A 14,529-nucleotide genomic window follows, 5' to 3' on the forward strand; every position below is an offset into this window, starting at 1 on the left:
AGTGTGTATTTTCATTATAGACCAATAAAATATGATCTTTGATAACATTTTGTATATATGATTTAATAATGATTTAATAAGTGATATTTTCACTGATCTAATTTAAGAGAAATCAATAAAAATATAAATAATTTTGAAATTTCAAAAAGTGATTTTATACAAAAAACGGGTCGGATATAAGATCTATTCTTTTAAAAAATAACCAGCTTTTTTCTTATTGTTAATCGCGTCACTTACAATCGCACAATCGAGCATCATACTCTAATTTTTCATATATTACACGATATTTCATTTATTATATTTTATTATTATTTTATTATATTATATTTTATATTAATTTTATTTTCAATGTTTATTCTATATTTCATATATCGACGATTTAGGCGCGCCGCTTAATAAAGCAAATATTCGCAGCCTAAACTTTTATAATAATTTTATAATAATTCTTTTCATAATAATTCTGTAGAAAATAATTTGCTAATTTATAAATTCACATATTTATTACGCCTTACTAATAAAATTCAGATTGCAACACAGATTGAAAAACAGATTGCATTGCATACAGTACAAATATTTATTAAGCATTCAACATTTAGAAATAATCTGTCATTAATATTTTTTACAAATATACTATATAAAATTTATTTAAATAAATTGTATTTTAATCATGTTTAATTTTCTCTCTTTTTCTTTTACTTTTTCTTCTCTTCGCAACTGTATATATAATAAATGAGTTAGTGTTTTTTTTGTATTTTTTATAAATTGCATATAATTAAATCAATTCGTTCATAAATATTAATTTATTTCAACATGCATTATTTTATCTTTATATTATTTTATTTTTAACATAATTTATGAAGAAATTTAATAAAAATGATCATTTTACTTTATAATTTAACTTTTTCGAACAAACATTAATTTTCCCTATATTATCAATCATGTAATTTTATAGATCGACTATAAACGCCATTGTGCGATATTACTTTTCTTAATGTTCGATATTCTCGATACCCAGATCAAGTCGTTTCCGAGGAAAAAATCTGTAGCAACGATATTTGTTTCCTTCCACCATTCCTCTTGAAACTTGACAGTGAGGTTTCGATTAACAGAATCGGCCATCTGCCGAAGTCCGCCAGATAAATTAAAGAAAATATCCAATGGGAATGGCGTCAATTCCGCCATTACAGCCCACAATGGATTCTGACTATTCTTGCGTTTCTTTGATGCTGAGATCTCTTCGTCCAAGTACTCGAATAGACCTTCCACGGTTTGTTGATTACCCCATACTTGCGTTAAAGGTGGCCATAACCAATCGTAGTCTAGATTAAAGAAAATTACATGCAGACTATTAATTAAATATTTGATTTCAGTTAATTCAATCTGTGTTAATCGTATATTAACAAAAAATTTTTTATCTAAATTTGATAAAAACTATAGGTCATTTTGATTTTTAATTTAAAACGTGACAATTATTTTGTTAAATTTTAAACAATTTTGTAAAGAATATATTTAACTAAGTTTTTGTTAAAAGAATAATTGGTAAATTAATCAAATATTTATTACATATTTTATAAAATATGACAATTTTTAATATAACATTGTCCTATGTAATTTTTAATCTTACAATATATAATATAAATAATCTATATTATAGTACATGTAGTAAATATTAGCTATATTAGAAGAATTTAATGCTTAATATGTTAAAATAGTTACTAAAAAAATATTTATAAAATTGCTTTTTTATATATTTTTATACATTAGAGATGACGAAAATTCTTTACCATTTACTATATGTTTATCGCCATAACAAATAATTAGTCTCTTTCCACCGGTCCAGATGTCATTCAATGTTGGCCCCAGGCCTTCGACCCCTCTATCTGGTTTTAGAATTAACCCTTCGAACTGTTGATGTAAAATAGCTATCAATTTTCGATGTCTGTTAGGCCTACCTTCGAAGCCCACGGGAAATCTATTTATTAATTTCTGCATTATTATTACTATGATATAGATTCCAAATACATAACAAGCATATTTATTAATAAAATAACATTTTTATTAACATTTCAACAAATAATACCGGATGATATGCAAAAATAAAAATTTTTTAAAATGTGAAATTATAATTCGAATAAAGGGGACAATTAGTTGACGTTTACATATTTAATCATTTTTGTCAGTTTCTTATAATATAATTCTCACTCAAACTTTAAAAAATAATATGAATTTTATTTAGAACAAATGCATGCTTTCATAAATTTAAAGGATATAATGTAATATTCTACAAGAGAATTGAGACAGTTTCATGTGCAATCGCTACTTACCTATGAAAATCCATAATAACAACCTCACCCCTTGCTGCGTCCAAAAAGTTTCTCACGTCCTTTAGGATCTCTGAAAGAGGTGTAATGCGAATGACATCGTGATTGATCCAAAATCTATTTACATGGTTGCCCTCTTCGTCGAGTGCGGTGCCATTCGGTATCGATGGATAATATCCAACTCTGATATCCAGATATCTTATACCGTGTACCAACTGTGTCCAAACGTCGCGATCTTGCGTCAGCAAATATCGCTGAAAGGCATCTCGGCGCGTCAGATCGCCGTGTTTGTAACAGCCTGAATTATGTGTTCCGGGTATCATTAGACTGCCGATAGGAAGCATACCGATTTCTCTCCTTCAGCAATATAAAAAAATTTTTTTATGATATTAGCAGATAATAATCACTAAAGAAACTCGTGCATAATTATTATTAATCTTCAAATTAGTATAATCACGCAAAATAGTTACAAAACACGTTTTATGCAACGTCATATTATATAATTAATATTGATGAGACGGATATTTGTAATCACTTCTCTCTTAATTTGCAATTTTTTTATACATATTATTTCCTACGTCTTATTTATTTTTCTTGCAATTTGTAAAATATTTATTAGCTCGTTTGAAAAGATAAATTGGAAACGTATAAGAACGATAACACCGGTAATTCGTAATATGCTAAAAATATAAAAAACAAATTACCTCAAATCATACATCCATGTCGGCCAAATTTGTAAACAAGTCATGGAGAGCATGTGACCATCTTTGTAAAGTATTGCATAATAATCGAGACAATGTGATCCTGGAAGAGTTGCCCCATCCTTTGTATCCCATCCTCCCGGTAAAGGTGGTCGACCGACTGTAATATTTGTCCTGTAATATCCTCGAAGCCGTTGTAAAGAAGTCAAGATCAATTCAGGCTTTATATTTTTATCTGGAACAAGTAAATTGGATCTACAAGTTTTTCTTTATCCAAAATTCGATAAATTTATCGTGAAAAAATATGATAAAACATTGATGCGTTCGATTTCATGACGATTCATTCAGTAAGATAAATCGGATTGAAAACGATTCGAAACTATCGAGGGATTCATTTCGAGCGGATCAATGTTTGCAAATTGAATGCGATAGGCGGAAGAGAGACTTAACGGACAAGTTTTAAACGACAAACTCAAAGCGCTTCAACGCGCATAAGCTGGCGATTTGTATTAAGCAATCAGTGAAAGATAACGGCAAGAACTTATAAATCTTAAACTTTGTTAAAGGTACTTCTAAAAGAAACAAATTAATAATTTATTTGCAGCAATTAGAAACTATTGCACGCTGTATATTGCTCATGTGTTGTGTTTTAATTTATTACGTTTTATAAAAAATTGTGATAATAAATACCATATTTTTAGATATATAAAATTAATATACATATAATAAGAGATACGTGTCAATTTTGACTTTGTCCAATCACCATCTTTTAACAACGGAATATTATATGCAAGAGAAGCAAATAAAATTTATTACTATGTGCTGCTAACGGGTCAGCAGTGAACACCTTGATCTGGGTATCTGAATATCTTGTGCCTGCTAGACAATCAAATTCCCAATTTACTTCTAATTCCGCATCGACCACTTTGTCGCAAGCAGCAATCGGTCTCCATAAAGAGGAAACCGTGACCCACACCTTTCCACATTGTCCTGCCAATACTAAAAGCAAAATAAAAAAGATAATTTAAAAACACAAAGCAATATTCATCATTTATTAAATTCATTAACTTGATGCTAAATAATATATTTAAAAGATATTAGATAAAAATATTCATATAGAGAATTTTAAACAAATCAAAGCAATATAAACATAGAAATATTAATAACAATTTTTATATCTTTATATTTTTTATATTTTTCACATTTTTTTAATAATATTTAAACGAAAATTAATATATTTATTTCAAATATAAAAAAATGTAACCGTAAAAAAAATATTTACTTTCTATTTATATATTTGTAATGTTATATAATAATTTTAATGATATATATATATATATATATATATATATATATATATATATATATATATATAGACTTTTCTTTAACGTAATAAAAAATGTTTGACATGTACATTATTTTGTATTTCCAGCAAAATAATACAAAGCTAAAAAACATGTTATATAAACTGAATAACTAATTTACTCTCACCAGTGTCGTAGAAGACATGGAGAAGCAGCAGAACAATTCCTTTCTGCATTATTGAAATGATGAGATTTTCAACTGAAATTATCTATTATTTATCTCACTTTCAATTTTCCGATATCAGCAATCGTCGTGCACTCGTATTTTAATCAGACATCTTTTGATCTGTTTGAGCATAACGGTTGATACGAGATCCCCTAAAGTTTTTGAAATTTGCAACTTATTCACATCAGCCGTCGTTTAAATCTTCGTTAAATAACGATAAATAATTTTTCACTTTTTGAAAATTAAAAAAATTTTCTTTTCAAAATACATCAATATAAAAGTGCAAAATATAGAAAAATTAAAATACATAGAAAACTGTTTTTTTATCTGTATCTCTTTCTCTGTTTTTTTTTTTATTTTCACTTTTATATTTTTAGACCGTTGAAGTTAAGCAAGGGTGGAACTCGCCATCAAATTTATCCACGTCATTGAAAATAGTGTTCCGTATCGAAAATTCATCCCAATCTTTCTACGAGTGAAAAATTATTCGTGTGTAATGGAACGTGCGGTTTAAGAAATATAATTCTCCTCCACCACTGCGTTCAACGACGATAACGATCGATTTTTTTTTTTTTTTGATTCCTCCGATCACGTCTCACTTTTGTCACGCATAGAAGGATCTTTCGATCGGGTCAAACATTATCGTTGCATTGGAAAATCCCAAAACGCGCGAAATGAAAAACGAATTCAGGTGTCAACAAGCGCGGTGGACAATCGAGTGACTGAACGATGGACAGTCGAACGAACTACCAGTAACCGGAGTAGTTTAATACAGAGCTCGCTTATGGGCTACATTCAAGTACATTGCGCTTCCATCCTTCCGTCACTTCCTCGGACACATCAATTGGAGAGACCAGGGTCCACTCGTTTTCCTTCTCTCTTCTCTCACGTCCGCCTCTCCATCACATTGATTATCAGCTACGTGCATACACCCGGGGTCGGACCCGGTCTGATATGTCGACATTAAATATCATTTCCTGCATACGCTCTCGTAAAATATATAGTTTCGAGGGAGAACCACCGATGGATGCGAGCTCATCCGACCGATCGGTGGGGGTTGGGGGAGAACGGGTTCAGTTTCTACATTGAATTATCGCTCTCGTGCATCGTACACAGGGGACACTGTGTGTCAGGAGGGAACGCGTCGTGAGAGCAAACAGGCTAATCGTTATGTACAGGTAGAGGCCGAACGTGTATAGAACGGGATTTATCGTTCGATATTTTAGGATATTTTATGGTTCGTAAAGCTACATTTGGTTGGATCGATTGCGAGTATGTTACAAATCGCATCTGTCTATCGGTTTCGCGTTACAATATACATGTAATATTTTGTAATATTACTCGTGGAACTTTTGTAACTTTCGATTGAAATGTTTCGATAATAAAAACTTGCCTTTATAAGCTCTCCGTATATTTATAAAAATAATTTAAAATGTATTTCTTTATTTATGTATGTGTTTATGAAATATAATATGTGGATTTTATTAAAAGTTATTGATCTGTACAAAAATGATTAATAAATAATACAAAAGATGATTAAATATCAACTCAATACAACAGATATACAATTTATTTACAATGTCATGTTTTTTTTTAAATATAATATTACATATTAGATGATATACGCAAATAAAAGTTGAAATATAGAAATATCAGTTATATTTTAAACGCATTTGCGACCACGTGGTCGTAATTTAAAAAGACAGAAAGGGGAGGAGGAATGAGTTATATTCAAAAATTTCGAATTTATCAATATCGTTGGCACCAATGAAAAGTACTGTAACTGCATTTTGTGGACATTTTCTATTAGAATTATTTTCCAAATAACTATTTTATGATATATACATCGTAAAAAAGTATTGTGACTTTAATCTACATACGTTCCATATTAAGTTAATCTTTTATTTTTATCTGCAATTAAAATTTTAAACAAAATACTTTCAAGAAAGAAATATTGTTGTACAAATAATTCTCCTGAAAAATTATAATTTAATATAACTACGATACTTTCCATTAATACTGCCAATGTGAGATATATATATATATATACATATATATATATAAAACATATAATATATGCACACGATAAAAAATTATATGTCGCAGCAATCGCGGACTATGCTACGTTAAATAAATAACACATTACCTGTTATTTACATAAGACATAGATACAATATACTTTACGCGCATTAACTTACAGCAACTGTTCTTATTATGATGGTCTAAGTTGACGATTATGGTACATGAAGGACGTTAATACAATTTGATTCGTTGAGGTAGATAATTTAATCAGTCTATGAAGCTACTTTGTCGGTCGTTTAACCGTTGTTGTTTGCTGGCAAATTTCCGTGCCGACATTACATAAGAAAATCAGTTCCGTTTACTATTGAAAGATCCTTCGTCTTTTGTACGTGTAATTTAGACTGGATCTAAAGTGATATGCAAACTAAATTTGTAAATAATTTAGTAGCGAATACAAAAATATATCAAGACACAGTAAAAAACTTTTTTTTTAACAAAAAAATGAAAAAAAAAACAATCACAATGAAAAATATTGAACAAATACAAGAGATTGAAAGGTTTTGTTAAAACGGTATGCTTACTCGATTTCAGCAATAAACTGTACGTCGTGAATTAATTTATAGAACATGGTTACATGCTTGATTATTTTTTGCTTATAACTATAATAAATTAAAATATTTGTGTATATATAATCGTACAGTTACAATGAAATATACACTTTCTACACATCAGAATTTTCGTCTTCCCTTGTCCGTCGACGATAAGACTGATCAGAATCTCTATTCTTTCGGCTTTTTCGTCTTTTCTACGAAACGAGTTCTGGAAACGCACCCTATTAAAAATTCTTCTGTAAAATTATGTACATTCGTTTTGGTTGTACGCATAATGTATCTCTAATTAAAGCGTTCCGATATCGCTCCTTAAATGCTGGCTATTGCGCGAAGAAAAAAAATTATATATTTTTTCGATTTCTGAACACGGGCTTAACATTCATCGGCGATCAAATGGCAGTCCCCATTTTAAGTCTATGATACGCAAGGATATCCAGCATAAAGGTATTCAAGATTATCATCAAGCTCAAAGAAATATTATATTTTTTTGAACTCTGTCTAAAATATTTATCTGATTTATCAATTATACAAATCTATCATTTATTAGTCTCGTAAAACTGTAACGCGAATATTTGAATTTTAATTTATTCGTTCTTAATTTGTCATTATGTTATAAAAAAAATAGGGCAAATTATATTTTATCTTTACATATCTACGCCTAATTTTTTCACAGATATTTACTGCTTTTAACTCTGAAATTATTAACATGTGATGTATCCTCTCGAATTTTAGTAACATTAATGTTCCCCAACGAGACTGCTGATATGAATTATTCCACGTCACGAAACATAATATATATATATACACATTTCGGATTGTACATAAATATCGAACTCTATCTTTTCGGATATGCCAACAGACATAGGTAAAGCAAATAGGAGCATCCTGCATAATCGTTACGATAGAATGCTTTTCGCTAGTTTGCACGTTGTGTCAGAAGATTCACCAACTTCTCTTGGTCCATATTAATCAACGCATGTATATCAATACCGAGAGCACTCGCGACGCTTTTCATGTCCAGACCGAAGCTCTTGAGCAATTCGATAAGATCCATTTCCTCGCCCGTAAATGGATTATGTAACTTAGGACAGCTATGATTGCATTGCGGCCAAGTACAGCGTTCGATCATACGGAAATGGCAGTTTTCAACGCACTTCCGTTTATTCGACGGTATTACCGATCGCTGTGGTCTGGTGCCATTAAATATGGCCGTATGGTTGTTGCCATTAATTTGTTTGCGACGACCTGCGAGAAAATTTTTATGAAAGAAATGTTCGTGTTTAATGTCGAGTAAAAAATTAATTTTTTTTTATTAATAATAAATTTCGAGATTTTAATTTTATCATGGATAAAATGCAATGAATTTTAAATCAATTTATTTTTATAAAATTGTATAAAACAGCGTTAAAAAAACTATTCAAGGAATGTCGACTGTTATTGAACGAGATTCAAAACATGTTTGCGCACTGCTAAACCATACCTTTTCTTCGCTCGTGCTTCTCTTTCTTCTTTAGCCTCTCCTCCTTAGCTCTTTTTCTTTCCATCCTCTCTCTTCTGCCTTTGTGTTTTCTCCTTCGCCTCTTCTTATTCTCTCGTTCTTGAATCGAACCGGATGCCGGTCTTCTCTTCAGCGTTTTGCCAACGACAGACAATCGAGCTTTTTGCGTTTCCGCAGAAGATCCAGCTTTCCTTTTTCCGCCTTCGATCGAGGTACCATTTCCCTTTCTGATACCAGAACGCAATAGCTTCTTCAGCGACTTCCCGCACGGTTGATTGGTTTCGATTTGCGAGTGAGTACTGCAGCAAAATAAAAAACATTATATACCTTCGAGGTCTCATTGATCGTTATTGATTTATTTGTCGGGATAAACTCGAAGTGTAACTAACGTTGCAAATATTTTTTCGACAAACAATGCAATATTGATTTTCTTTGTTTTCGATCGATGATACATTTATACCACAGCAGTTACTTACTTATTGTACATATTATTCTTGCGATGATTTCCAATCGGCATGTGATCCCAACAGAACAATGCCTGCGCAAGGGAAACTTCGTCTATCTTAATCATCTTCCAATCTCTCTTTGTCAGAACGCTGTGACTAATACAGCCCGGGGCAAAGACCGCGGTAACATTTTCTAAGGTATGCCGCAAACTATCGCCCATTTTATGTATATAATCCCATTCCTGTCTCGTCAACGGTGCGGCTATATTGTAGGCTCTCATCTGGGCCTCATCGAATATCCATTGAAAGACAAATAAGGGTGCTAGAATGTTAAACAAAAGTTTGAAAGTTTCTCTTGGAATTAAATATTTTATAGTTTCAATGCAGCAAAATGCTACAAAATTCTTCATAATACAGAAGATGAACTCACTAGACAAAGTAGGATAGAGTCGATATCCAAAGAAACATCTCCACGGTTCCTTAGGGTATTTAAGCACGCAATTGCGAGGCATTCGAGACTTCCATAATTTCATTCCATTTTGTATCGCATCGACGGGCGACAAGCCTTTCGGAGGGTAAGGTACTTTATCGAGGAACCATCCGGAATCCGACACACCTCGTATAGCAATGTGTCTCAAGCCTGCATAAATAGATAATCTTATCACTTTTACATATTGATAATCACAAATAATTGAAATAAATAACTAACAATAAGATAAGTTAACGAGCTCGTACACAAAAGAAAAATGTTTATCAATTTTGAGAATATTTAAATCATAAGATATCTGCAATCTCTGATCTAAAGTTTTATATAGCTCATATTTTTTAATATTATATTTGAAAACCTTGTACGTATATAAAATATTTAAAAAAATCATATTCAGCTGTTTATATAGAAATAAAGAATATACAGATTATAATAATTCTATCTTACACAATATTGATATCTATTAATATGTATAAAAAAAGCCACTCGCAAAATATGATTCATTTCAACGGTAATATTGATTATAAATATTCACAATTCGTAATGATTCTCATTACTAATGCTGACTCGGCCAACATAACTAATATACTGAATAATAAATATTTATTACCGGCAAAATTACGACCATTGTCAATAACGATGTCGTTTAATCGAGAGGATAATTAATTGATAAATAGATCCGGTCGCGTCATACCCAATTCATGGTGCACTAGATTCTGAACGCGATCCAGATTCAACATGACGCCGGTTCCGCCCGCGCTGCTGCCGGCCAGAAGAAAGGCGCTCGCGTTTTCGAGGCCAAGAGGAACCAAGTCCCGGACGATTTGGACTACGATCTCTGCTCCCATGAACGAAAACATGTCGTTCGTATCTCTGAATGCCCTGGTGCCGCTCCAGCTATCGCTCGTGCAATAAGGAACAAAACTGTGGAAATGAAAACGATGGCATCGTTATGGAAAGATCTTGCTTGTAGCGGGGCAACACGAGGTCGATTATGCGATGGACAATACCTACACGTGATTCGCACCCCAAAAGAATGGATTCTCATCGGGATTCGGCGAGAGTATACCACCCACTGAAAAAAAATTGTAAACAATTTTATTTCGATAGTCAGTGGCACATTCTATATACATATTGCCAAGAGATGTTTAATACTAATTAAAAGCAGATATATTGAATTATAAAATCAGTGACTGCAAGAACATCTGATTAAATATGCATGAATTCTTACGTGAATATCGACAAAAAGTGAAAAATATGTTTGATATACATGAGTCGGAAAAAATAGAATTTACGTCATTGCAATAAATTACTCATAATATATTCTTGCACATTGACTTGCATCGCAACATATATTATTGAAATAAATCGTGCAAGGTAATGCGAACGATCAAGAACACGCATTCATCATGGAAGATCACGTAAATTAATTTACGACGCAGCGCGGGCTTCGATGCTCGGATGCACAAGCGGAAAATCATTTCCGTTCCGCGTGACGTATAATTATAAACGATCGAACGATCACCCACCATCGCGTGTCTCGGGCCACTGAGTTGATGTCATCAGATGCCGTACTCGCATCCATCTGGCTCTACAGCTCTTTTGATCGTAGCAATACCAGCCACCCTCCAGGTACATGATCCAACGCCTAGAACCGTGGGATTTTCGTAGGTAGAAACCGGCCTGCGATCCGTCATTGCAAGTAATCGACCTGTTGCTTAGGTACACTCTCTTCAGGCCCCTCTGATCATCTAGTCCATACTTTCCCAAGATGCTCATCAACTTCTGTATCGTGTTGGTCTGGTACTCCGTTGGCGAACTCGAGGAAATCGAGACCGTATTCGTGAATTTGTCCTCGGCAACTATCGTTAGGCTCAAGGCCACTAGGCACAGCATAATCTAAAACACGTGCGAGAAATCTCGATATCGTGTCGAAATTTATTTGCTTTCTCTATTTTATCAGAAATCTTAATTTAGCAAACTTCCTATTGCGAAATAAATTTTATTAGCAGAGGATTTTTTCCTTGAAAATAATATAAAATCAGAGAGATACACAGATATAATAATTATTTTTTTTAATTATCCAATATCCAATGCGCGTGTATAATATATAATCGCCAAAATATCTTGTTAAATGTGATAATTTTAAGATTTAAGAATAATTTTTTATTATGCAAAATTTTTAATATTTTTCATAAACAAAACAAAAAATTATTTTAGATATTATTGAAAATGAATTGAATTTGAATTATTAAAATCGAAAACAGCATTCAGAACTAATATGTCTTTACTATTAATTTAAATTTATAAATAGATATGTTGACAAGAAAATTATCAATATTTTGTTATATTGATAATCGCGTTATATTTTTTTTAAATGTCCGATAATAATGTTGATACACTAATCATAATAAATAATGATAATAAATATATTTTTATGATTTTAAGCTTCACGGCTCAAAAAAATTACAATTGTCACTAAACTGTAAACTGCTTTTAATCGATTATTTAGCTATTTTGTTCGTATAGAAAATCTAACTTTACTATTAGTAAAATTACCGCACACACGCATACACATACACACACATAATAATTACGTATTTGATTTCACAAATATTTGATCGAATATTATTTGAATAAATAATGTTCATTAATGTTCCTTGGTTCTCGTGGATGGACTTGTCCTTTTTTATCGGCCATTTCTATACGAACGTATTATCGATATCGGGCCAACACATCGGACTACGTAACAAACGAGCAACTGCGGGAATAATTTAAAAAACGACGATAACGATGACGCTGAGCTACACGGCGCCACTCTCCCTCTCGATTCCGCGTCCGGCTACCATCTCTGTCGATGTTCTGGCGTGTTTTACCGCAACAACGTTCCTCCACCGTCCCTCGGCCTCCTGTCTTTCTTTCACGAAAGCGACTACTTAAGATCAAGTTCCAGCTTCCAGAACGGTAGCCGCCGGCGGAAACACCTCGGAAACAGAAGCTCAGTCTCGGTCTCGGACCGAGATGAAAGGCTGCCGCCAACATTGCGGATAGTAGGAAGGAGAAACGTTGTTGCGACGCAATTATGATCGGGCATAATGGGCCGCAAACGGCGAATTGGGTTCCGCTCCATACGAAGCAACGAAAGCAAAAAGGAAAGGAAACTCACTACTCTTTCGTCTTTGCCTTTGCATCGCGTCGATGCCGCGAAAAGAATGTGCGCCGCGCGATATCGTGATTTTACCGCGACCGCCGATCGTCGGCCGCGAGTTTTCTCGCGGTTAACGCGAAAGCCAAATGTCTAAGTTAGAATCTTATCGATCACTATAATCCTTCAAATTGACGGCCGTTCTCGTATCACATTTTTTTTCTCCTAATAAAAATTATAAATCCTCTAATTATATATAATTAGAAGATGTGGATGTATACATACAATAAGAAAACTGTGTAAAATTTCTCTCAATTATAAAGTCTTTGATTAATTCAACATATATTTAAACGATATTTTTTAAATCATAAACAACATTGACAAATTAAGAGTTTTCCAAGTTAAGCTCTTGAAAGATACATGAATAAAGATTATATAAATAATGAAATTCTTTTTGTTTAACTTAAGATGGACTTTAATAGAGAGATATTTAAATTTTTAATTTAGTTTATATACGCATAAGATATTAAGTAGTTATCATCTAGATTTCCGAATACAGACTATTTTTTTATTCTCTTTCAAGACAATTTAAAACAGAATGCTGTCAAATAGCTATTTCTTTTGGTCTTTGCACATGTCACATACAAATACATCTTTGCACATATACACAGTTATATCATACAATCATTTTGCAATAGTTTCTTTATAATGATAGAAGTTCTTCGAAACACAGAATTGATGCCTAAGAATTAAATGTCTAATTTGTAATTCAATTATAACTGTCATAGTTTTTTAGGTATTGTAAAATCATTTTTAAGTAGAATTTAAAATTATTTTTATGGGCAAAAACTCTTACGTAATTTCTTATGTAAGATAAGAAAAGAATTGTAGCCTTATTTTTTTTTTTGCAATCCCCATAGAAAATTATTAAACTTAGTTTAGTTCGATTACTCAAAATGTCAGCATGATGTAACATTTCAGATTTCTTAAGAAATTAAGGACAATGGAGCAGAAAACGTTTTCACAGTTCATCGGTGTTAAATATTGGGGATAACCCCTCTGTTATTGTAAAAGTTAAGCTGACCGAAAGTGGCATGATTCTTTTTCGTCGTATATTTTACCCGTAACCACGAATTATCGGGAAAACGTAGCGACAGACTCGAAGCGATTTCCAAAATCCGTATTGAATCGAAACTTTCGGGAAGGTTGTAAATAAAGTAGACGACTCGGACGAGTGAGCTTCCATTTTGCGCTTAACCGCTTTATTATGCCGTAAATCAGTTTGCTGGGGTGTCGGGTTGGTGTGAGTTCCCGAAGGGTAGCTCTATGTTACACTCCAAGCGAGAGTATTCAAGAACTATCGAGAAAAGAGGGTTGAAAAGCCGTCTTGAATCCGAGGATATGGCTCGGCAATATTATATTGACGCAAATATTTTCATTTTTTTGCGGTATATTACATTTATTGATTTTTATAGCCTTAAATCCGTATGATTTATTCTTTACAATATAAATTTGTAATTATAAATAATATCTAATGATATTTTTTTTGTTAATAAATTGATCGTAAATTTCACTCACAGTATTAGTAGCTTACTAAATTTTTTTAACTTATAAATTTCATATAAATAGGAAACAATACATATAAACAAAAAAATCAGATAACAAGTTTGCTGCTATTATATATATAATATTTTGACATTAATTGTTACACAATTGATGTATTAATTGTCACCATAAACAATAAGTCTTACATTTTAAAATTTATCAA

General features: G+C 32.1%; 2 protein-coding genes across 6 annotated transcripts in view; both read right to left on the minus strand.

The window, feature by feature from the left end:
* Window positions 1-717: 717 nt before the first annotated feature.
* LOC140663365 (PI-PLC X domain-containing protein 2) lies at window positions 718-5,387 on the minus strand. Its single transcript, XM_072887457.1, has 6 exons — window positions 4,514-5,387; window positions 3,839-4,021; window positions 3,026-3,257; window positions 2,325-2,678; window positions 1,785-1,972; window positions 718-1,319 (listed from the first exon to the last, which is right to left on the minus strand). Exons 1-6 carry the CDS (start codon window positions 4,560-4,562, stop codon window positions 958-960), a joined length of 1,368 nt encoding a protein of 455 aa, XP_072743558.1. The 5' UTR covers window positions 4,563-5,387; the 3' UTR covers window positions 718-957.
* A 646-nt stretch (window positions 5,388-6,033) lies between these two features.
* Notum (palmitoleoyl-protein carboxylesterase notum) overlaps window positions 6,034-14,529 on the minus strand; it is a 30,704-nt gene continuing 22,208 nt past the window's right edge. For 2 of the 5 annotated variants that reach the window (XM_072889016.1, XM_072889014.1), the window contains 7 exons: window positions 11,146-11,515; window positions 10,631-10,691; window positions 10,311-10,540; window positions 9,560-9,769; window positions 9,160-9,451; window positions 8,666-8,982; window positions 6,034-8,430 (listed from right to left, as the gene is read on the minus strand). In XM_072889016.1, the coding sequence (XP_072745117.1) occupies window positions 8,102-8,430; window positions 8,666-8,982; window positions 9,160-9,451; window positions 9,560-9,769; window positions 10,311-10,540; window positions 10,631-10,691; window positions 11,146-11,515 (1,809 nt within the window). In that variant the 3' untranslated portion in view covers window positions 6,034-8,101. Of the gene's footprint in view, window positions 8,431-8,665; window positions 8,983-9,159; window positions 9,452-9,559; window positions 9,770-10,310; window positions 10,541-10,630; window positions 10,692-11,145; window positions 11,516-12,175; window positions 12,721-14,529 lie in introns of those variants that run through there. The other 3 variants (XM_072889013.1, XM_072889018.1, XM_072889017.1) reach the window with 3 other exon arrangements.

This window comes from Anoplolepis gracilipes, chromosome 3, assembly GCF_047496725.1.
Source record: "Anoplolepis gracilipes chromosome 3, ASM4749672v1, whole genome shotgun sequence".
Lineage (NCBI taxonomy): Eukaryota > Metazoa > Arthropoda > Insecta > Hymenoptera > Formicidae > Anoplolepis > Anoplolepis gracilipes.